A 25,904-nucleotide genomic window follows, 5' to 3' on the forward strand; every position below is an offset into this window, starting at 1 on the left:
AAAAGTTAAAACTAATAAAGAAACAGGTAAAGCAATATAATTAATATAATTGTATCGTTAATATTTACAAGGACAAATCAAATTAATGTTTAAAAAATTCGAAAAGTTTTTTGAAATGTTTGCTAGATTCTGAAGATATTATTTTATAATTTCGATATACACTAAACTCAAAAATTTACCATAAGGATAAGTTTTTTAAAAACCCTGTTTTTATAGAAGTAATATTTGTTCAAAATGAAACTATCATGGATTCTTATAAATTTACGAAATTAGGTGGCAATATGTAAGATATGAAATGAATTGTCGTTTCAATTCTAGAAACATTAATTTGGTTTGATTTTAAATAGGATACTAAAGCATAAAAACATAAAACTTAAGAATATATCTAAATTACCTGCAAAATATGCCGCCGCTTTACTACCGGGCAATGGTATTTTGCTTGGTTTCGTAGCCGTTACACCACTGAATTTCTTTAAGGCTTGCACCTGATTTCTAATAGCAGCCACCTGTTGTTGCTGCAATTGCTGTTCGAATGGACTAACACCATCGACACTAGTACTCATTATAGCTTGTCTTATATTACGACCATTTTCCAATTTAGTCTGCATTTGGCTGATGGTCATGGTCTCGTGATGTACCACATCATGTTCATGAGCCGATTCTGTACTACTGCTATGATGCTGCATATCATCCATGGGTAAGTGAGTCATAGCCTTCATGCTGGGCGTCGATATTTGCATTGTTATGGGCTGAGGCATTTGGCCATTGTGTGTGGATGCTGATATGGGCGTGGAGGAGCGAATATCACTAGAATCGGTATTTAGGCCACTGCCAACGCCACCACCACCACGTCTGCTTAGCATTAGAGTGGTAGAGGCTGAAGAACGATTGGTTTCGTAGTCATTTTGCGAGTGTAAATAGGAATTGGTGGCAGCACCGCTGCTGGGTGTTATTGAGTGCAGTCTGGACTCTAAAACACGTAGTTGCGCTTTAGTTCCTTCTAATTCTATGTTCTTTTCTTCAAGCTATAAAAAAACAATATCATATATTAATACATAACAACTGTGTTATTCTTTATTAAACCCACCTGAAATCTTAAATCTTCAACATCTTCTTTGGATTTGTCTAAACGTTTGACTAAATGACCCTTTGTTTTTGAAGCTTGGTCAAGTTTTTGCATTAAAACCTGCAAAAGAAATTAAGAAAATTTAAATATAATTTAACATTCCAAAAACATTATCAATTACCTGATTCTTAACAGTTAATGTTAATAAATGTCTTCGCAATTCTATAACACTAGTCTCTAGGAGTATAGCGGCAAAGCGTTTTGAATCTGTTACCCTACACTTGGCATTACGATCTCCTGGCGTACTAACAATGCCATCTAAACGACCCAACTGATCGGGCGAGAATTGCTGTTGTTGAGAATTTCGTTTATTATCACTGCCAATGCTTTGATGGAATGGTATTAAATGATTATGTTGCTGCTGATCCGTGGTCTGCTGTTCCACCACGACAGGTTGGAATGTATTTTGTCTAGATGAGTTTGCACTAACCGTAGATAAAACTGTATTAGCCGAAGAGGAAAGAAATGTACGAGGACTACTGGAAAAATCCGATTGACTGCAAGAGAGAAAGCAAACTTTATAAATATTCCCTGTTAGTTTTATCATTTAAACTAATTACCTGTTGGAATTTTTACTCTGTGTAAGCTGTTGTTGCTGCAACTGTTGCACTCTAGAGTTTAACTCTAATCTTTGTGCCATCGCCAGCTTTAGCTGTTCCTCTAGATCTCGTTTTACATTTATCAACTCTTCAACTTGTTCACTCATTTTGGCTGCTTTTATGCGGCCCGTCAAAGTTTCAGCCTCCATTTCCGCCAATTTATCCAGCAGCCGATCGCGCTCTTTGCGCAGCTGCTGTAAGTCTTCTTTATTCAGGCGTTCAACATGCTCACGGAAGGTTTTTGGTGTTAAAGCTGTATTGGCACTACTGCTGCTGGACTTGGATAGACCGGTGGCACCTTCAGCGGAAGAGGTGGCTACGTCAGGATGATCACGTTCCGCACTCGAACTTGGTTGCAAATGTTGACGCTCATAATTCTGTAAATGTTCAACCTCTTCTCGTAAACGATTTGACTTGCGGTGTATAACATCTAGTAGATTTAATAACTCATCATCGGACTCTGGACAGGATAAACGATTTGATGCAATGGCGCCCTTTGGATATTAAAAGGTTGAAATTAGAATTACTTTAATTTTGTTTTAGAGTTGTTGTGACTTACCGTTAAAGCACCATTTGTTGAAGATGCACTATGACCCTCTTTGGATGAACTAGTTTCCGTGGAGAATCCAGAATCTTGTACTACACTACCATTATTATTTTCACCACCACTTGTGGCTCCGCCACTACCGCTAACAACAGCTCCACCACCACTACTACTCTTTGGCTCTTTTTTGCCGCTATGGGAATTACTGCGACTTCTCGTCAACGAAGACGACGATGTTAATTCTATGGCGGCGGGTTGTTCTTTCTGAGAAATCTTACGTTTAACCCTTATGCCAGGTTCCCATTCGCGACGCGATACCAACGTACCACCACTGGTCAAAGGAATCGTCGATCCACTACTACTCACACTCACCGACGACGATTGACCATTTGTCATAACATTTCCACTGCCAACACCGCCGCCCGTCGAGGAGGAGGTCGACGCTGCCGACGATATGGAAGCCATTTTTTGCTTGAGATCGGGAAATGTTTCTATAACTAAATCACGAAATTCCAACAGTGCCCCAACTTCATGCTGCAACTCCTGCAACGATTTCGTCTGTTCACTGTGTATATTCAAATGTGGATGATTGTGATGGTGACTATTGGACGATGTCGTCGATGTATGATGCAGACCACTGTAATTATTGCTGTACGGCAAATGATGACTTAACAAATGATGATGATTGAGGTTCAGGTGATGATGATGTGGATAGGCCGCTACAACGGCTGAGGATGGTGCTACAGTTACATTGACTGTATTACTAGAAGCCATTAGATGTGGATGATGTGTACCCACACCATGTGTCAGGGGTAAACAATCCATGGCACGCCTTAATAATAGGCCATCACCACTGCTACTAACACTGCTGTTACTTTTGCTGGTCTGTTGTTGAGTTGTCGCACTATTGCTATTACGTCTTATCAGATCATGAGCTTCATTCTGTAATAGAGAAAGAGGGAGAGAAAATTTAATTAGTTGCGAGAACTTATAAATATAAGTTATAAATTTTTGTATTAGATTTCAAACTTCAGTATATAATTGAAAATTAAAGTATTGTTCTAAATTTACCACAAAGGTTTTATTTCATATTTTTTATAAAAAACATATTTTTTATCAAAAACATTACTACTTTTGTTGACATCTGTCAAAGCACCAGCTGTCACTTTTTGTTTGAAATTGTTTGTTGTGATTAGAAACTATAGTTTACCTTAAAATTATTAATATCCTTTATGTTTTCATTTTGATAGTTTAAATTAGAGAGCAAATTATTTAATTTCATACTTTCTTTTTAAAAAATTTAGATTTTTAGTAAAAATGTTGTGCAAAATTATTTCTACAAATAATAATTTAAAAATTCATGATGGTATGGCTCTAACAAAATTCCTTCCTGGAGGCTACTTAATAAGTGTTGCCATAAGTGTTGTTTTATACAAAATTTTAACACAAAGTTGATAAATTAAGTAGTATTAATCAAATTCAATAAATAATTTAATTTGATAGGTATATTTTTATTAAAAATGTATTGACAATTTTACATTTACATTACACAGGGCACTTAGATTTTAACCTCTGTTTTATGCTCTTCCTTCTCTGAATTTCGACTTTATCAAATTTTGTTGTCCTGTATATTAATACTTTTTTGTTTTTGTTTCTTTTAATTTTTTATTTTTTCTAATTGATAAATTAGACAAATTTAGTTTTTGAATTTTGTAACATACTTTTGAAGAGTTGTAATTTTTGGTACTCTGTGAAAATGGTTAACAGATAACAAAAACATTAACTATTATCATTAACGCAATACAATTGAAATTTTTTAGGGTATGAAAAATAGATATGATAAGACAAGTTTGGCAAGATCAAAAATAATAATAATATTCAATGAAAACAATTTTATTTTGCACTCGTACAGTTTGCTCTAACCCCCAAAATGTATAACAGTTTCTTAAAATTATAAAGAGAACGTTTTTTGTTTTTATTTCTAACAACAATTTCAATGTCAACCATTAATTGTGGGTTTTGAGTTTTATTCGCATACTCTAATAACAAAAATTATTATTATTTTTTGTTTAATTTTTTCATTTTATTTTGTGGTTAATGTTTTTATTATTATTAATATGAATTCCATATTTAATTACATGCGAATAAATCAACCAACCAACCGAATTTCCATTGAACTAACGCCAAACTTGTCATTCAACCAAACAAAATTTTAATTAGATGGATGGTTGAGATGATGAAATGTTTTGTAATTTTTTTTATTATTGTTATTTTGACATTTAGTTTTGTTTCTTTTGGTTAATAAGCAGGTCATAAATTAAACATAAAACTGATTTAGCTTTGGTTTGGTTTAGTAACTTGAAATTGAAAATAAAAAACTATTTAATTTAAAGCATAATAATTGTCTCTAGCTGTTAGTTTTAAAAGTTAATAGTGGGAAGTTTTTTTTAAATTTTATCAAAATGAATTTACTTAAATGAAATTGTTATTTATTCTAATTAGACCTCAAATTAATATTAATTACTTTAGTTTTCTCATGACCATCAGACATGTAAAAATTTTGCAGCCCTTAAGGCAGAAAAATGTAGTTAAGTATTAAAGGCGTTAAATACTACTTAAGGTTATTTGATAAATTAAGATATTGTAGCGATTTTTGTTTCTTGGGAATAAATATTTGCAGAGTCGGTAAATCTTACTATGAACTATACTACTATATATTGAAAGGAAAATTCCTCTTGTGTAGTATTTATATTGTTAAAGCTATGGGAAGAAAGTAAAAAAATCTCCATTAAAGTAAACCCTAAACATCATTCTAGGTATTCAGGTGGAGGAAGTCCCAATACCCCTTCATTCATCCTGTATCTTAAACAACTCTTAGCCATACAGTAACTCCTTTGCGTAACATCTGTTGTCTTTTACGACAACAGGACCGAACTTATAATCTATATATATAAAAGAGTAGCGTTACTGACTGACTGATTCATCATCGCACAGCCAAAACGGCTGAGTCTAGAATCATGAAATTTTGACAGTAGATGTGTTTTTGGTTATGTAGATCCACTAAGTAGGGATTTTTGGAAATTTGTACATTTATGGGTAAAAAGGGGAAAAAACGGTTAAAACAGGTTTTCTTAATTATCTTACACAATATTGATGATACAAGAAAAAATTTAAATGCAGCTGTATCTACTCTTAAAATGAGAAGATGGGTGTCAGGCACTTTTTTGAAATTCGTACTTTTAAGGGGTAAAAATGTGTAACAAAGGTGATTTTGGTACCTTTTGTGGCCCTTTATAACTTTTGAAATAACTAACATAATCAAATTTTTATAAATATTTTGGATACATCTCCAAAAATTATGAGACACATGTTTCGTACTTTTTTAAAATTCGGTCCTTTTTGGGTGTAAAAGGGGGAAAACTGTATTTATGGTACTTTTTTTTAGCACATTAAGAAAACTTTTTCTGTTTATTGAATTATTCCTATTAAATTACGGACTAACTCTGTAATATTTATTGTAATAAAATTTTTGCTATTTGACTGGGGAAAAAAGTACCAAAAATGGGAAAAAACTGGAAATTTAATTTTATTCAAACTAATTGAGTCAATTCTTATAAAATATGAAAAAAGTAGTTTATATACTCACATAAAATAAGCTGTTGGTATATTCATTATTTTTATTATCATTATTTTGGGAAACATTGTACTCTTTTTATTAGTACTTTCCACTTAGGTAATATTTATTTCACTTTTGGTACTTTTTCTTCCATCAAATGATACTCTATGTATGTTTTTTAATATGAACTTAAAACACATGATTATTAAACATACACGGTCCCCATTGAATAAGATTCTTTAAGAGACAAATTTTTGTAATTTTTATCTCATAGATTGTACTTTTTTAATTTTCTAAAATATTCAATCTAGGAACTTTAATTTTAACATACATGGTCTTGACTGAATAATATTCTGTAAGTGGGAACCACTTTTCTATTCTTTTCTATTCTTCAAATGGTACCTTTTAGATTCTTTATAATGGTTAACCGGTACACACGGTCGTTATTAAATGAGAATTTTGAGAGATTTTTGTACCTTTACGTTTTTCCGATGTTACTTTTTGGTTTGGTTTTTTGGTACTTTTTCATTCATTAAATAATATTTTTTTGAATTGTATATAATATTGAACACAGAAACATAAATTTTTTTATTAAATGATGATCTATTAGAGGTATTTTATGGTACTTTAGTAAACAAAATTTTTAATGAATTTAATTTAAGTTAGGGTAGCGAAGCACCCAGGGTATGCTAGTGTAATATAAATTTCACCATGTCTTTTAACCAACATTTTCGTTCTACGATTTTGTGCACCCCCAAAGGGACTTCTCCAATAACCGAGACAAGACAAAGCCCAAAACTATTATCTCAGATTGAGATCACAACCATTTACAATTACACAATTATCATTAATTCGACAACAATAACCGACATATTCACAGTATTCCCTTACACCAACTAATTTCTAACACTAAGTCTCACTGTCACTATGATTTGTCTGTTGTCTCGGCAAAAGCACTGAACTTATCTCTAATTATAGACTTTAACGTGTATCAATTAGGGTTAAAACCACAGCTACTAGGTGCTGTCGAAAGGGACCTCTAAAACTCTGTCGGACTAGCGTTTTCTGTCATCATTCATTCAAATTATTGAAAAAAAGCCGGGGATACATTTGATCATTAGCACCAGTTCCTAGTACCGGCAGAATTGAAGTACTGAACATGTGCAAGACACACCTTTCTTAAAAAAACAAAAGTGGAGATTATTACAACTTAACATTTCTTTTAAGCTAATATCGCCTTTTTTAACTCTCTGAGAGTTAAATACTAAATATAAATTATATGACTCGATACTTGTTGTCTTGTCTTAAAAAACATACAATATAATGGATCAAATTATGAACTGTAGGCGTTAAATGTTGACAACGTTTTTTTTTTTTTTCTATAAGATTTTTATTTCTTATTTATAAGAAGCCACCAACTATTAACATTTAAATATTTTTTTGTTAGAGCTGTAATTAAATAGTTATGATATCACATCTTATATTTTATTAAAGACTTTTTAAATGAACAATTAATTTTTTTACCACTCACTGGGTGTGGAGGCAGCTAAGGAAATGGCAAGAATAGAAAAAGAAACAAACCTTATATTGATTGACAGTAATTTATCAGAATTATGAGAGTTGTAATATTGAATAGGAACTAATGAAACATTATTAAGAAATTGAATTGAAAACGTTGTGGATTTTATTAAAAATAATGAAATAGAATTAGTTTTTGCAAGTTTTTATTTAACTTGCTGTGTTAGCTTATTGGAAAGGTTAAAAATAACATAATTTTTAACTAGTTCCTGTATCGGAATAAACAAAAATTGTTAACGATATTGCATTATTTTTGTTATATTGTCAGTAATCGAAAACTTTTCGTTATTTAATTATAAGAGAAACTTTAATTTTATAAAGCTAAAGAATTGTACATTACTTTATAAAGCAAACAATTTTAAACCAAAAATTAGTTACTTTTTATTAGACCAGATGTTTTTCTATTAAAACTTTAACAAATTAGAAAGCTATTTGTATAATAAAACATTTAACAATAAATGATCTTACAATTACTCCAGCTTATTAAAACTTTTTAAAATGAACAATAGAAAGAAATATAATTTTCTTTAAAAGCATTAAAAACCATAAATATTTTATAAAAGACAAATTTGAAAGCATTAAATCAAAAAACAGCACCACCAACAGTGTTTGATTTTTTTTTATCAAACTTTTAAAGCAAAAAAAAAAACACAAAAAGTTCAATCAAGTTCAATAAAATAACACAAAGACAAGCTTTATTCTATAACATATTTTTTAAAACGTCAAAAACCACACGATTCTTATATATACTTCTAAATTGTCAAGATGGCAAAGATGAATTTTATACTTTACAGAAAATTTCCCACAATATTAGAAAGAAAAAAAGTTAAAGAAATAGAAAAACTATTTAAAGCATACAAATTTAAGAAAAAAAACAGAATAAAACTTTTAAATGTCATTCATTTAAACAAAAAATACGAATTGAAGTAATAGAAAAAATAGAAATAAAAATCATTTGTTATCTTAAAATGGAAATAAAACTGCATGTTCGTAATTCTTTTAAGAGAATTTCTTTTTTTTCTTCTTCTTTATTTTCTTATAATAAATTACAAACTGACACGCATTCTATGGTGGAATTGTTTGTTATTTTATCGATCAAACAAACAACAAATTAAAATAAAACCTTTAACACAAACTATAAACAATAAATATTAGAGAGTTTATAAATGTAAAAAATAAACAATTAAATTTTATGGAAATTTCATTTTGTTTATCTACTGTTTTTTTATTAACAAAATAAATTGGAAAATTTCGGAAATTAGTACAAATTATTTATGTGGGAAAGGAATTTTATTAAGTGTAGGTGTATTACGAAGAATTTTAAATAGAGTTTCGTTAAAAAAAAGTAAATGCTTGGAAAGTGTTTGGAAAAATTGAGAATATAAAGAAAACTTAACTACAAAATCTAGTAGCAAAAATCCAAAGAATGCAAATCTGAAAACTATAGCATTCATGATCAGAAAAGTTATAGAAAATTAATTTTATTCAATCACTATCTTTTAATATGATAATACGATCCAGACATAGAAAATTCGAAATATCTTTTAAATAGTTTACTTTTGAATTGTGTATAAACTAGGCCATATATTTGCAAATAAACAAGTCTAGACTAGTCAAAGGACATTCAATAGAATTGTGTATAGATTAGTCAATAGTATGACTGTCAGCATACTAGTTCTTATCTTAGCCAAAACACTAGATAATAGACTAGTCAATAGGCTATTCATTAAACTAATATATATACTAGTTATTACCCTAATACATAGACTAATCATTAAACTAATCTATATACTAGTAATAAGACTGATCAATAGACTACTTAATAGAAATCTTCTTGAATTAGTCATCAGACATAATCTTAGACTAGACAATATACTTTTCATTAGACTAGTTAAAAGACTAGGCAATAAACTAGTAAATATACTAGTCTTTGGACAACAATCTAGTCATTAGAATAGTCAACAGACTAGTCATTAGACTTGTCAGCAGATCATCCATTAGACTTGTGAATAAAGTAGTCATTAGACATATCATTAGATTAGTAGAAAGACTAATCAATAGACTCGATTATAGAATAGTAAATAGACTAGTTCTTATTTGATCAATGGACCAGCCATTTTACTAAATGGCTGACTTCCAAAACATCACTTGTTTTGTTAACGAATTTACAATCAAGTTCTATATTGTACATACTAAAGTGTTGTAACAGTGATTGTGAACAGGTCTTTGCAGCAAGTCTAAAATAATAAAAAATCAAATAATACTTATAAAATTAATAAAACAAAATAAACCAAATTAATTTCTTTGGGTTTTAAATTCCTTTATCTCTTTCTTTCATATTTAAATAAACAGTTTTTAATAAAATTTTAGTTTTTTCTTTTGTTTTGGTAAATAGCTGTCCGTTCGTGATAACTGTGTTAGCACTTTATCGTTTCTTATGCCAAAATCGATCTGTATGCTGAAATAAACAATTGACAACACTAAACTTTCTTACAACAGTCGAAAAACATATGAAAAATTGTCGTAGGAGTTGTATAGATCTTTTGCATTGAAAATACCAACAACATTGTTACTATTGCAGCAGCTGCTGGCATGCTACGCATACAACCCTACAACATTGATTGTGAATTTCATATTGTCACAGAACAAAACATTGACAATGTATTATGTTTCAAAACGTCATCGACGTTAAGAAACGTAGGGAAATGGCAATCAACGCATCAATGTCAAAATTGAAACCTGTTGGAATTACTAAAAACAATACTTTACAAATTCTTCATTTTAGAACAATTGGGATGAACGACGAACTTTCGTCCTCAGATATTAAAAACACTTAAGTATATGAAAATACGTACAATCAGTGCATATGACGAAATTCGTCATACGTAACGAAGTGTGCGATAGGTTTGTTTATATTTCTTACGCAGACGAACGTCGAATTAATTGGGGAAAATTGTTTTAAGACCAATTCCGGTGGCCGAATTTTCTAAATTATGCCGGTTGTGAGTACAGCAATATTATGTTCGAATATTCGAAAATTCGAAGTTGTGTTTGAAAAAAATTTTTATGCTCTAAAAATAATCTCTGGATCATAAAAACTAAAAATAAAATTTTCGAAAATTCCAACTTAAGTTCGAAAAAAATTTAAAGCCATTAAAATCAGTTCTGGTGGCCCGAAATGTCTGAAATTTGGCAGTCTTGAGTACATTTGATGACACTACAATGCTATGTTGGAATATTCAAAATTAAGTTCGAAAATTCGAAGTAATGTTCGAAAAAGATTTGAAGTTGTTAAAATAATCGTAAAATTGGGGATATTCACAAAAATATAATATTATGTAGTTCTTTTCGAGGCCAATTTCTTACATTTTCTAATTTTGAAATAATGTTCGAATAAATTTTAAAGCTGTTAAAATTATCCTAAAATCGTGGAGATTCACAAAAATATAATTTTTGTTCCGTTTTCTTACTTTTTCCAATTTCGAACAAACAATTTTTGAAACGAATTCGCAGTACGAATAATTTCATTGTGTTCAATTCGACAAATTTACGCAACGAATTGTTGTCGACTAGTTCGTCGTGCTATACGAAATTCGTCGTTCGTCCCAATTGTGCGTATACCATAAATAAAGCTTCTTTGCAATGTTTTAAAACTTTACATGTGTTTAAGATTTAAATACTGCAGTGAATTGTTTTTAAGCATTGTAAAAAAACTTGATACAATTTACTAGAGTCAACTTACTTTTTTTAGATCTATAAATTAAACACTATCAAAATATATCTCAATCTATGTAAAATAAAAAGTGTGTTCTTATTAAAAAAATAGAAAAGATCTTGTCAAAATATTTATATCTCAATAATTTCCTAATAAAGTTTTATTTAATATTACTGCTAAAAGTTGTATTATTCTAATGTTTAATATTTGTTAATATAGACCAAGATTATTTCATTTTACTAGATTTTAGACAGCGTTCGTATTTTTACCATTTTTGTCAAACAATTTATTTTGTTTAAACATTTTATTTTAGCCATGAGCCAAAAACAAACAACGACAACGTCACATATTTATAATAAATTTTTATTTTTTTAAATTGTTTACTTCTTTCTATCTGCAAAATGTTTAAGACTTTAAAGTGGGAAGTTTTTTTGAATGTATACGCAATATTTTACACTTAGAAAAAAAGATAAATGAACATTACAAAATTAGTTTAGTTTGTTTATAATCTTGTAGCAGAAAACTGTTAACCAAAGTAGTTACAGGAAATCTAAAGCTAATTAATTAAATATTGGAACTGTTGGATTACTAAAGATTTTCATTAATTAAATACTTTATGACAATTGATGTGTTTAAGCCGGTTTTTTGTGGTTTCTGTGTCACAAAGAAAAGTTGTCATTGAACTATGTTGGAATGCAGGAAAAGCTCAAGTCATAGATTGTTGTAGCAAATACTTATTTATATATGTAGTCGAAAACTGTTAAAACTGTCAAATTTGATTTGCATAAGATATAAATTGAAATGTTAATTAACGCAAATAAAATTAAATTCTGCTAACAAGGTTTTTTGTAAGATTGCAAAGTATAGAATAACTTGAAGAAAAACAAGTAATATTTCTATATTCGGCTGTGCCGAACCTTATATACACTTCACCAAGTATGTTTTTTATTTATTTTGTATCTCTGCACACATGTCACACATAACATACACACAAACAAATATAAACTGTAGCAGAAAGAAATATTAACAATTGTACTGTAATACCACCGTCAAACTGTATTACCATCCTCACACAAATATGAGCTGTATTACCAACATATTACTGCTTTATCTCCTTGTTCTTGTTATAAAAAAATACACAGCTGAATAAAACCAAATACATCTCCATACACACATGTACATCTTTATCCAATTCACAGTGTTGTTGTTGCTTTCATAACAAAGCATGAAAAAAGTGTGGCTTTTTTGATGAAATTTTCAGAGGTTGTCTCGGATTTTTGTTCATATCTCCGTTATTTATAGACCGATTTTGCTGATTTTAAATAGCGATCTTCTCGAAAGCATGTCTAACAGAATTATTGAAGATTCGGATCTCGCCGATATCTGGGGGCCTCTAAAAACGGATTTCAACAGACAGACAGACAGACGGACATTGCTTAATTGTCTCCGCTATCTATAAGGATCCAGAATATATATAGGGTCGGAAATTATGTTATAGAAATTACAAACGGAATGACAAACTTATATAATTACGTTTCTCACGATGGTGAAGGTTATAAAAATAACTCGTTTGAATAGTATGACTTAGAAAAGATAGTTAGGAGCCATTCCTAATCATATTTACATTATTTTCTCAGTGTATTTTTATTACAATTCCTTTCAAAACAAAAGCCTAACACATGTTTATACGTATCGTTTGAACCATTGTACTCAGTTAGTACCAAGTCTTTCCATGTATGTAATTGTCAAATGTTCATATGCTTTTCATCTTCTACACAAAAAAGAACGAATGATAATGTTAAAATTTTAAAAATGCCAAACTAAGATAGACAATTTTGAGGATTTCTTTTCAATTCTTTTTAGTTTCTATATTATAGTTTTTATATGGGCCTTTAGCAGTTTTACAACTTGAATAGTAAATTGTATAATTTTTTTATTGCCATTTCCCACTTATAAAGATATAAAACTTATTGATACACTTTTAGCCCGTAGGGGTGAAGTAAGAAAGGAAATACTATGTATAAAGTTTTTTTTTGCGAATTAGATGTTTAAACAGCTGAAATAAAAGAAATATATATAAACTCAAAATCCAAGTTGTCGCCTACTTAACCTAAAAATATGTATAAAGAAACAAAAATTACTGAGTGGTTTTCATATGCAATATTTTTCTTTTTTTCATTTTTTTGAGTTTTCGTTAATAAGAATATGTTTACATACAAACGATCGATTAAATGATTTATTAAGAGGATAACGTGTATGTAAAGTAAATGACATTAAATAATTGCTATTACTAAAAAGTGTTTTTGTATGTTGCACGCGTCTAAGGCAATAGAATGGGCGACACTGTGAGATCAATGACTTTAACAAAACAAGACAAGCAGATATAGTAAATTGTCATTTGGTTATAATAAGGAAATAATATATGAATGTTCCAATAGATTCTAAAGTTTTGTAATATTTAAAATTGCTTAATCAGTTAAATAGTTGTTAGTTTGGCGTCAAGAAACTTTACTTGTTAAATAGGAGTCGGCGTTACATGAGTTGATGCTATTTTTTTAAGAAAACGTCACGAGGCACCTACTTATATTGCAACTTTGTTATAATAAATGACTAATTGACTAAAATTCTTTTAAAATATAATTTTGAATTATAAAAAATTTAAATAGAAAAAATACACATACACACTTGGTTTCAAGTGGGGAACTCAAAAAAGCTTTAATCGATTTATTTTCAAATTATTGGAAATGTTTTTCAAAAATTTTCTTTAAATGGATAATTTTTGGAAAAAAATTTTTACAATATAAATGTTACTGCAAAATAAGGATTCCGTATCAAAGGGATAACACCTCTTCAAAAACTTACATTAAATCAATTTTTATCAAAAACCCAACAGAAAATTTATAGCTTACTACATTGAAATGCTACCCAAATACATGTTTCTACAAATTCATTCATAAGCATAAGGCCATTCCAATCATTACTAGATCATGATCCTAATTTTAAGCAACAAATTTTGCTTAAAATTCATCTAAACATTGAAAAAATGTTGATCCAAAAAATATTTTTCGATAAATGAAAAATTTTTTGTTGATTAAATTACAGCACACTTGATTTTTTTATATTATAATTTTCTGTTCTCATATACAATGTTAATCACTCGTATATTAAAATGTAATGCCAAAAAAAATTTATTAAAAATTTAAACTTCATATCCAGATTTTATATACAAGTAAATCAAATTATAAGTAACACAAAGTAAAGCACACAACATTGCTTACAATTCCGTGTACTCTAAAAATTTTCTGTGGGGAACTTACATTAAATCGTAAAAAGTTAAAATGATCGAAAAACCATCTTTCTCCACTTCTTAATTAGTAGTGATGATCACTAATGTGTAGGGAAGTACATAAAACGCTCGCTTACAAATCACTACTTAAATAAGTACTTATAAATAAGGAGTTAAATCGTTGTTTTGCTTTAGAAAGAAATAAATTTTGTTTATTTCTCTGTCTAGTCACAGAACTACTGCATAGTTATTTTATTGCGCGCCTAAAAATGGTATTTATATAGAAAAGCTATTTTCTTTCTGAATGTGTAAAAACATGTTACTACTTATGTCATGATTATGATTATATGTTAGTGATTACAAGAGTACTTAAAAGAAATGCAGAAGATAAGTATTAGTCGCTAAAGCTATTTTCTTTCTGTCAGCGCGATTTAATAAAATGTGCTAATAAAACTCAAAATAAAGTAATTACGCATGTGATTATATGTAAGTCATTATAAAAGTACTTGAAAGTAATGCAGACGTTAGTAGTAATCATTAAAGAGTGGTCATGTAAGTTCAATCCATTACCGAGTTTTTGCTGCGACAGACCTACAAAATTTAAGAAACCCTGAAACCAAGTTATTCTTTTCTAAAGAATAAAGCCGCGCTGTATCCGAATGCAATACTAACGGAATAGACATTTAGATTGTATACAACTTTTTATAAATAAAGTCAGAAAAAGCACAATAATTGCGATTTTTCAAACATCAGCGTAGAAAAGTATAATTTTGTCTGTATTACGAAATGTTTCAAAGCTATGTAATAATTGAATATTATACCTCCATGTCTGGCTACTTATTGTGAACGTTTTTGGCCAATTCCATTTGGTGCAGGTTGTTAAAGCTACATATATTTTAGCAACTTAATTAGATATAACACTTTTGGTCCCATCAGATTTATGGAGAGATTCACATACAATCTTTTATGGGGTAAGACATGAAATGTTTGGTTGGTCTAAACGATATTTATTTTCAATGTGAAAGCTGATCAAATGATATTTTGCACGTTGGACGCGATTAAACATATTCACCATAAGCTTTGACGAGATTAAAAAACATCGTCGTGTTTTTTTACAAATTAAAAAATAACCCGTATTTAGTTTAGTTTAAAAGTATTGTATACCAAGGTATACATTCAGTAGGTACCCAAAGGGTCTATTGTGATTCTTTTTAATAAAGAAAAAATAACAAAAATATTAGAGAGATGACAGAAGAATAAGAGAAAAATTGAGAAGATTAAGAATTTCCCCCCAAAAAGGAATACAGAAAGAAATTGTAAATGTCTGTTACCTGAATACCCAAGATATTCACCTGATGATATCTGGTGACACTTTAGCTTTGTAGTCACAATTTTTTTCAATTTTTTATATTTTCTGTCAAGTAGTTTTGCATATTGTGTACTTGCAGACCACTATTCCGCCCAATGTGTACTCTGGTATACCGTTTGGAAGGTTAGAGATCTAAAGATCCTGAACGGGCTGTCCAAAAGATACACATCCAAATAATGAGTATAAATCTTTTGAGAGGTACGTGGAATGGTAGCCGCCCCATTGGGGAAAGAAGACTCTACCATTTTGGCTAGTCTTGCTAATTTTTTACTTTGTTTTAATTATGGCTCTTTGTCACCTATTTCACACATTTAAACCAACATTTCAATAACAAATAACAGTAAATTTTTACAGATACAAATAAAAATATTTAAAAAACGTTTTGACGACAAGTTTTGCATATAAATGTTTTCAACAAAAAATAAATAAATAAATGACAACATTTTTATTTAATTTTTGCGATTTATGTTTAATTAAGGAAACCATACACACAGAAAAAAATCATTGTAAAAACGGCTAAAACAAGGTTGAATCAACATTTTTCAACTATGATTTTGCTTCATATGTGTTTCATGTTAATTCAACATGATTTTATAATAAACAAAAAATAACATTTTTCACTTTAAAACAATTAGAAATCATGTTGAAATAACATTGCTACCAATGTTAAATCAAAGTGGCATCATGTTGAAATAACTGTAGGATTAAATTTAATTTAACATTGTTCAATGTTAAAATAATATGAATTTCACGTTAAATCAACATGATTTTCAGGTTTAATCAACATGATTTTCAGGTTGAATCAACATGATTTTGATGTTAAATCAACATGATTGTCCTGTTAAAATGAAATTGTTTCACATTGTTTTAACATTAATAAATGTAAAAATAACATGAAAACATTTTATTTCAACACTGAATTTCATGTTGAAATAAGATGCAATCATGTTATTTCAACATGAATTTTCATGTTAATTCAAAAGGATTCCAGTACTGAAATAACATGAAAATTATATTGATAATAAAAATAAAATAACATTTCTTAATATTTATTTTTTAAATTTATTTATATAAATAAAAAATTCAGACATACATATAAATAATACATATAATTTTATAAAGTTTAATTAATTACAACAATTTATTTCTTATATAAATTTTACCATTATTAATAGGAAAAAGATGCAAAGGTGGGCTGGTAAATTCATGGAGCTCTTTTAAAAGTATTTCATTTTGTAATTTGCCTACTGCATATGATTGAAAATGTTCATCAAAATAATGTATTTCCACTTCATAACATAGAGCATAAATTTTATTTCATCTTTTGCGAGATAAGAAATTTTGTATAATTTTAGAAATTGTTCGTAAACTGTTACATAACTGTTTTTTTATAAACTCTTCCTAAATAAATAATTTTGTCATAAAATACAACATTATCAAAATGAATTTTTGACTGTGAAAACACATGACTTAATTCTGGAATGGGTTCAATAATATTTAAGGTATTTAATTCAATAGCATCTGGAATTCCATTTCCATAGTCTGTAAGAAATTTTGCAAAATTTAATCCAGCTTTTCTACAAAGTGTTAATGGAATATTTACTCTAGAGTTAATATTATTACAATATCTTTTAGTGTTCTTATGTTTTGCTTCAAACCTTAAGCTCCATAAAAACTTTGGAGGACCACATTTTTTAATTAAAGTTACATAATGAAGTAAAAAGTGTGCTTTAGGTTTAAGTGATCCATAAAGTTCTACAAAAATTTTATTATGTTCGCAGATTAATAATTCAAGCGTATTTAAATCATATTCCGTATATTTATTTTTTAATAGGTAATCCAATATTTTAACAAGAGCAATTAATAACTTCCAATGTGGATTAGTTTTAGGAACTAAGTCACCTATAATAAGAAGTATGAAATCTGTTAATGTCCACAATTCCCGAGCAGTCATTTTTAAATTGAATGTTTGAAGGCCTTTTTGTGCTATGTCCGGACCTATATTTCCTACTTCGTCTTCACCATATGGGAACATTCTTCTGCGACTATTAAATATGTCCAAAGAAAATATCTTAGAGTGGATTAAGGACATTAATGTGTTACAAATGTCATAAATGCACACCCCTTCAAAAAGGTCATGCATAAGGTCTAATGATATATTTTCTGTGACATGAAAGGCCTGAAGTTCATTTAAAATACAATTTTCTCTCACGCCGGTTTCTCTAAAATCGTCGAATGAAAGGTCAACATTATAATTTTCTTGATTTCTTAACGAAATATTAATTTCGAAATTATCTTTTTGCATTTCACAACGCTCACGACGACAAACCTACAAAAATCGTTTTGAATTGAAGGACTTTATAAAACCTAATATGGAATTCAGTCCTAAGTTGTCACCCAGAATCAAACCTACGGTAAAATATATTTTTTCCGTTTTCACTGATGTGATTATTTCGAGTCCTCTTCTTCTAAAGACTTCAACTCTTCTATTAAATAATAAAATACTTTTTCGTTTCCAAATTTTTTTATGTCGCAAGTGTTTATGTACCCTAAGTGGAAAATGAAATCCAGTTTTGATATAACTTGTGGAGGTAAAGTAGGTAAACTGTAATATCCTGCAGAAATTGACTTCGAATGAGAACCTAAAGGATTATTAATTCCAAAGTCATCAAAATATATAAACATAGGAATTATTTTCTTATTTGGAAATTTAGTTATTTGAGCTTTAAAAACATCCCCGTTTACAAAATTAGATATTACGTTTTTTTGAAGCAATTCTTCCATATATTGTAAGGTCATGTCTAAATTCCTGAAATTTCAAAAAGTTTTTTTAATTGAAATTTAAGCGGCATAAAGCAGCAACTGAATGTTTTTGCATCTAAATCGGGATTTCCTTGCCTTATACATTCAGTAATTTGATTAGAAATTGTGCAACTTGTAGGCTCTTCGTAAAGTAGCTTTTCTTTTAACAATTTAAAAAATTTATGCTCTGTAGCAATATCGTCAAACGGATTTTTTAAAAATTCCAGAATATTATTCATATTCGGGCTTAAATTTTGGTTATTGGAATTGGATTCTCGGATGCATTCTTCAATATTTGAAAAAATATTTTCCATTAATTTTTGTACAGTCAATATTACTTTTCTTGGCATCATTGGCTCGGAATGCAAAAATAAAAAAATTAAATGCTTGATTTTTTAAATCAGCAATTTTTGACAATAATTCTGAATCATTTATAAGGTTACAATTTGAAGAAACTTTTTCATTAGCAACAGGCAAATTACTAATATAAGTAGAGCTAGGGTTGTCTGAGGGTTGCGGAATATAATTTTTATTTGAATTGTTAATATGCTTACGATAAATGTGAGCTTTAAATGATTTGAAACATGAAAATTTTTGAGTACAATCATCTTGCTTGCACTGTATTGTACTAGCTGAATTAAAAAAGTGGACAATTTGATAATGTTGTATTAAGTTACTTAAGAGGGATATTTCTTTATTACAAACGAAACAAATCAACATATTGAAATTGATAATTATGTTTTTAAAAAGTTTAACAAGGAGTAAATGGCTGATAATTTGTTATCATTAATAGGTTTAATTTCGTAAAAGTATTCTTGTATAAATAGCCACGGACCTTGGCATCCTTTTGGATATTCTAAAGACAATGTATAAATTATTTTAAAGCAAATATCTAAACTTTTCAAAAAAGAGTCACATTTTAAGAGTGTTTTATCAAAATATACGTAAAATTTTTCAAGATTATAAATACTATGACCTACAACTATTATAAAAGGTTGAATAGTTAAACTTCTGTTATAATATTTCTCTTTTAGTTCTGATATTACCTTTTCATAATCATTTATAGTGGTAAGGTGAACAATAAAACTCTCGTTAGCATCTGGTATAGAAATCTTTTTTGAATTTTTTCCTCGTTTATCCGAAAAACGTGCGTTTGGTAAAATAACTGAATTTAGCAGAATAGTGTGTATGTAATCTAATGAATCTGGAAAAAAGTTGGTAATTAAGAATATGACTTGAAAAATAAGTATATATAATAATTACTTTGTTCAGTAGTATTCTTCGAATTTGTCAGAACTTCCTTAGACCTTTTGTCTTTTATATGTAAATAGTAATAGCTTACAATTTTTTCCAAAAATCCCTTCCATTTACTGAAAAGAAGATGACTCTTATTTGGGTGCATCAGTTCGAAATCGATATTAATCTATATAGAAAATAGAAATGAAAATAATATTTAAATATGAAAATTCAACACAATTTGTTTAAACATACTAGTTCGTTAGACCGAGCGTTAGAATAAAGAGGCCAGTTCTCTAGAAATTCATAATATTGGTAGATAACTTCAACTCTTTTTGCCTTAACAAGAATGTTCGTTGCCATTTATCTTTAACTTCATCCCAATTAGAAAAATCTCTAGAAAGGTAAGCTTTTAAAGCTAGTAAAATTGATTCATCGAGTTCAGAATTAACTGTCAGCGAGTTGGAATTCGAAGCATCTATATTTTCTTTAATTTTAACTGATGAGCGTGCACGCTTTGCCTTTTGATTAACGTATTTATCCCAAAGCTTCCCTCCTGGATTCGCTTTTCTACCTCGTGGAATAAATAGTATTCCTAATAGTTAACAAATCAAAGTTATTTCTGTATTAAATTTGTTTAATTAAAAACTTACTCTTATCTCACTGGGGAAGTTGCTGACAATTTCATCCACTATTATTGGAAAATCTTTCGGTGATAACTTAGCTTCATGATAAAATATGTCTTCCAAAATTATATTAATCAATTCTGCACGAAATGAATCAGTCAAGTTATCGTTTTGTTTATAAAAACTTGTTAAAGATTTCCCCTTAAGACTTTCTTCTAAAATCTGCTTTAGACTCTAAAATTAAATATAAATCACTTATTACTAGCGAACACTATGAAACCAATTCCATACTTTACCTTAGATAGCTTACAACTTCCAACTGATTGAGAATAAGATGATGTTGGTGTTGATGTTGTTCCAATATTAGATTGGTTTTGTAGCCATGAAACTACTTTTTCGGCTATCGCTTCAGACAATGTTTCGTCATCAATTCCGTACTGATTCATTAATAAAAGTATTCATTAATTCTTAACTAAATAGTTGTAATAATGTTTAATACCTCAGTTTTTCTCCAACTAAAAAGTTTTTCTCGGAAACAAGCACGAATACCAATAGGGGGTATGGCTTCCTTTATATCTTCCTTTGATAAATACCTTAAGCTATCAAATGTAATTTGCGCATCTAAATAAATAAATGATACTCACATTAGTCAAATTATCTTAAAAAATTCATTAAATGCAATTACTTACTTGTTAAATAAGGTTTTACTTCAATTAAGTTAAAAGTTTGCAGCAGATCATCTAATTGTGAATTTTCACTAGTATTCTGAACAACTGGAATATTTAATATAATAATTACCATCTTCGTCACTTAAGAAATTCATGTTTTCTTCAATTGATACAATTTCTTCCACAACACTTGACACATGAATATTATTATTCTTAGGCAAAGACATAATTATATTTTTATGTTTAAAAATGTATTTAACTTACTTTTAAAACACGCTTTTATAATAAAACACGCACGATACAAGCTTTACTAATAGATGAATGAAGCATTTTTTATGTTCTAAAATAGCGGTACTTTTTGCAGAATTCAACATGATTTCATTTCATTTCAATTCTTTCTCATGTTATTTCAAAATTTAACGACTTCGTTTCAATCTGATTCCAATTATTGTTTCTATCGTGGTATAATGTTGATTTAACATGATACAATGTTGATTTAACATGAATCAATGTCAATTTAAAATTAACTGATGTCGATTCAACATGATTCAATGTTAATTTAACTTGAAACCATGTTATTTATACTATGTATAGAAACTGTAATTTTTAAATGTTTTTTAACATGAACCAACATTGATTTAACATGAAAACAATGTTGTTTTAACAATGGACTAATGTTGATTTAACATGAAAACATTTTATTCGCAATTCATTAATAATTTTTAGTTTTCACATGTTGTTTCAACATGTTTCGATGTTGATTTTATTGTAAATAAAATGTTAAACTAACATTGGCTCATGTTATTTTAACTATGCACAATGTTGATTTTACGTTAAAAACTTTTGTTTTTACTATGAAAATGAATTTTATAAAATCAACATTTAAAAAGGTTATTTTAACATTAAAAAATGTTAAATCAAATGTGCACAACTTTATTTTAAAACGAATAATGTTGAAATAACTATTTTTAAGATTAAATCAACATCTTTTAATGTTAATTCAAATCGAAACAATGTTGAATATACTTTTTTTTTAAATTTTGTCAAAAATTTACAATGACTCGAAATCAACATTTTTCCATGTTGATTTTACATTGGGTTTTTTTTCTGTGTGTACAATAATGAATTACTAATAAATTATAAATAAGCAATAATTTAATATAAATAAATAAAAAAATGCTTGTAACGAACAAGTATAGGTGATTGTGTATAAGTAAATAATAAGTACATAATGTATTATTTACACAAGTTAAATGCTCTTTTACATTTTACAGACCTCTAAATATAAAAGTAAAATATATTGAATGATAAATGAATGACAAAATTGAATGACTGATAGACTGAGGTATTGTGTGAGACTGACTGACATGACTGCTGACATACTTTTTTTCGATCGCATTTTTTTAGTATTTTATTTCGAATACAAATACGTCTATTGTATTGAAATTAAAAGTGAAATTGTATGTTTAAAATTACGAACAAAATTAAATAAAAATAAATACAATGGATACTTGTAAAAAAAAGAAAAAGAATTTATTAAACAAATTTCTTTGTGTATTAGCAAATGTAGACAGATGGCAAGAAATTGTTGAACAGAAAATGCCACAAAAGAAAAATTTTAAGTTTTAAACTTTCGACTACAGTTTCACAGCTCTACTATATCTAAATCACCCTCAAATAAAATCACCTGTTTCTCAATACCCAATTAAAAAATTAGAGCAATATAACGTGCATGTCATTATAATAATGATAAAATTGATTAGAAATAAAATTTGACACAGTAAAAAGTAAATAAAAACATTTAATGTTTTGACTTCAGTGGGAGTAAGTTTCAATTTGTATTTCAACCTCTTTTTCTACCAGCTTGATTCTTACTCTTTCACTACTATTAACATAACAACACGATTTGTCATTATTTTTTTCTGTTTATTTTTGACGGAAATTGATAATTTTGAGGTTTTTCTTTCAACACACTCAAACATACTACAACTCAACATGTTGATGTTTACCCACGATATTGGCAAGACAATAAATGGATGAATGAATGAATGATGTACAGAGACTAAAATCGTGATTGAATCAAAATAAATGTCTTAAATTATTTTCAAAATAATAAATTTCCTACAAAAATATAAACAATAGTACTAATAATACTTGGTTGTTTCTCTTATGACATGTCTAGTACTTTTTTTGTTACAGTTTGATCGATTTTTTACGTCATTATATAGACAAAAACAAAGAATCGTACATACTGGTAGGTAACAGGCACGTTTTGAGTGTGACACTACAAATAATACTAAATAAATAAATGTAAGTTATCTGTTTCAGGATCCCATATTACACCTTTTAATTATTTAGTTAAATTATATTATTCAAACTTTTAAGGAAAGTTTATAGTATAAACTGTCCTTATCCTGGGTTCAACAACTGTTTCTTTTCGGACAAAATGGACTCTGATAAAAAGTTACGTTAAAAAACAAAACTTTCCAACTGTTAATAGGTCTATAGATGTGGATAAGTTAAAATAAATCCAATAAATCCAAGAATTGTTTCGAAGAGCACCAAAGACTTCCATTAGAAAAGCAGATAGTAAAGCTCAAGATATTATGGACTGATGGCGAGTTAACGTTCAAGAATTTTATAAAAAAACAAGTAAAAAGTCGGTGTGGCCGACGTTACAAATATTAGCACATATACATAATTATAATGGGGAGGGTTCATTGTGTGGCTAATCTTTATAGTTGTGTCAAAAGAAGTCAATCACTCGTGATATTTGGCTCAATAAACAGCACAAGATGCCTTCATATTTCTGGACCAACATGGCATTTTTCCAAAAATAGTAGTACTCAAACAAAAATGATTGTGTGCCAAGTAACACAACTCCACTAGAGTCCGACCGAACTCAAAATTTCGTTCGATATCGAAGCCGAACTTCAGTAAGTTTGAAAGTTCGGTGAACACTAACTTTTTTCTTAAATGAAAAACCCATTTATGATTAAAAAGTAATAAATTTATAACATTTAAAACCAAAATATGAACATCCGGACGAAGAGGGTCTTTAATTAGCAATTGGGTCAATTATCAACTAATTCCGAATTTCAGAGAGTGATAAATTTCTAATAACAAACCATTTTTGTGAAATGCATATGTCTTAATACTTTAATTTTTGGTTTTTAAACGGTTTATTGACAATGATATAATTCTCTGAAGAGCACGCGGAGAAATAACATGGTTATGGTTAAAATTATGATTGTAGTCTAAACATATTATCGTTATTGTAACAATTTTAAAATATCATATTATGATTAAATACCATGAAAATATTTCATCATGATATTTTTGTATTTATCATAATATTGTTATACATGATCATATTAAGATCTAAGGTGAACTCCGAACCCGTACCTGAACGTTCGGTCGGACACTAAACTCCACAAAGCCATCCAGAACTTCGGTCAGTGAAAAGATTTTGACTCTTGTAAAAAAAGAATTAAATAACACTATAAGTGTCAGTAGACCACATCTTAAGCACAAACGCACAAACAACAGTTCTTTACACACATAAGAAATGAAACTAAATGACATATTTAAGTACATATTTGTAAGCGAACATGATACACAGGTATTTAGCTACAAAGACAACGATGTGATTAAATAATGAGTTTAAGCGTCAAGAAATAAGCAACGATACTCCTCAGGGAACATAAAACAGTTCAAAAATGCTCACAGCTGCTATAAAATTTACGATTATGACAACATTAACAACAATTTGTTCCATAAAATGTGAAATTGTTTAAAAACAAACAAATTTTAAACTTTCATAAATTACTTTTATTTTTTTATAAAAAAAAAAAACTTTTTTTTCACTTTATTCGCTTATTTCAATTAAAGTTCTTTAATTTCAAACATGACATGCAATTTTATTTATACTTAAGCTTTAATGCATTTTGCGTATGACGTTTTCTCTTTGTATGTTAAGTCGTAAAAATACTTAAGAAAAACTTTCTCAATTCACTGAATAGAACTTTTAACATTAACTTATGAATTGTTTTCTTTACATAAGAACTTTAAAAAATGTAAAAGGTTTAAAACAAAATCAACAATCCTTGAGAAAAATAACAACAACAATGTTTACACAGGTAGCCAAACACTGTATATAGTGTTTAATTATTCAAGGTGAAAAATGCATGAATAAAATAGGGCAACTAAAATAAGAAACAGATTCTTAAAAGTTTGTAGGAATAACAGAAGATATTAGGGCCTATTTTAGCAAATATCTTTCGAAATTAATTTATGTTAATTTTATGATATCATTACTAAAAACAAATAAATTTTCAAACATATAATAAAGTAATTTATTTACCACCATTTTTGTAGCATTTAATTTTCTCACGAATTGTACAAAGCAACCAACAGCTGTTGAGGTCTTTTTCTGGAATATCTGCCTGTCATCCTCCAAATGCAAACAACCCAAAGTTGAGCAACAAATATTTGTAATAATGAAATGAAATTCATTGCATTAAATGTTTATATATGTTGGCAATACAACGGCAACGCCATCAACGTCAACATTTTATTTTTTTATTTTTTCTTCTTCTTAAATTAACAACAATTAAATAAACTTTAACAATTTTTACAATAAACAAACAAAACCTAACAAAAATTAAAAGACTGCAAAAGTCAGTAGGTAAATTTTCGAGTTTGTTCATAATAAATGGTTTGCGTGTTCCATTATACAC

General features: G+C 28.6%; 3 protein-coding genes across 8 annotated transcripts in view; all 3 read right to left on the minus strand.

The window, feature by feature from the left end:
- LOC111679322 (putative uncharacterized protein DDB_G0277255) overlaps window positions 1-25,904 on the minus strand; it is a 181,141-nt gene that overhangs the window by 13,735 nt on the left and 141,502 nt on the right. For all 6 annotated transcript variants that reach the window (XM_046948490.1, XM_046948488.1, XM_046948487.1 and 3 more), the window contains 5 exons: window positions 2,285-3,211; window positions 1,687-2,219; window positions 1,248-1,623; window positions 1,088-1,186; window positions 395-1,025 (listed from right to left, as the gene is read on the minus strand). In XM_046948490.1, the coding sequence (XP_046804446.1) occupies window positions 395-1,025; window positions 1,088-1,186; window positions 1,248-1,623; window positions 1,687-2,219; window positions 2,285-3,211 (2,566 nt within the window). The remainder of the gene's footprint in view (window positions 1-394; window positions 1,026-1,087; window positions 1,187-1,247; window positions 1,624-1,686; window positions 2,220-2,284; window positions 3,212-25,904) is intronic.
- LOC124419370 lies at window positions 19,046-20,164 on the minus strand. The gene is made up of 2 exons (XM_046948493.1): window positions 19,899-20,164; window positions 19,046-19,839 (listed from the first exon to the last, which is right to left on the minus strand). The coding sequence occupies exons 1-2, from the start codon at window positions 20,035-20,037 to the stop codon at window positions 19,370-19,372; spliced, it is 609 nt and encodes a 202-aa protein (XP_046804449.1). The 5' UTR covers window positions 20,038-20,164; the 3' UTR covers window positions 19,046-19,369.
- On the minus strand, window positions 20,513-21,603 carry LOC124419371. Its single transcript, XM_046948494.1, has 3 exons — window positions 21,430-21,603; window positions 20,794-21,270; window positions 20,513-20,731 (listed from the first exon to the last, which is right to left on the minus strand). The coding sequence occupies exons 2-3, from the start codon at window positions 20,941-20,943 to the stop codon at window positions 20,513-20,515; spliced, it is 369 nt and encodes a 122-aa protein (XP_046804450.1). The 5' UTR covers window positions 20,944-21,270; window positions 21,430-21,603.

Source organism: Lucilia cuprina, chromosome 4, assembly GCF_022045245.1.
Source record: "Lucilia cuprina isolate Lc7/37 chromosome 4, ASM2204524v1, whole genome shotgun sequence".
NCBI classification, from domain to species: Eukaryota; Metazoa; Arthropoda; class Insecta; order Diptera; family Calliphoridae; genus Lucilia; species Lucilia cuprina.

What these genes read in the sequence shown, in the direction of transcription:
- LOC124419371 (XM_046948494.1), bottom strand. Translation starts at nt 20,943, where the DNA reads ATGAATCAGTACGGAATTGATGACGAAACATTGTCTGAAGCGATAGCC. An exon ending in GAAGTTGTAAGCTATCTAAG is followed by an intron (nt 20,732 to 20,793) that starts GTAAAGTATGGA and finishes ATTTAATTTTAG; the next exon opens with AGTCTAAAGCAGATTTTAGA.
- LOC124419370 (XM_046948493.1), bottom strand. Translation starts at nt 20,037, where the DNA reads ATGCACCCAAATAAGAGTCATCTTCTTTTCAGTAAATGGAAGGGATTT. An exon ending in GAAGAATACTACTGAACAAA is followed by an intron (nt 19,840 to 19,898) that starts GTAATTATTATA and finishes ACTTTTTTCCAG; the next exon opens with ATTCATTAGATTACATACAC.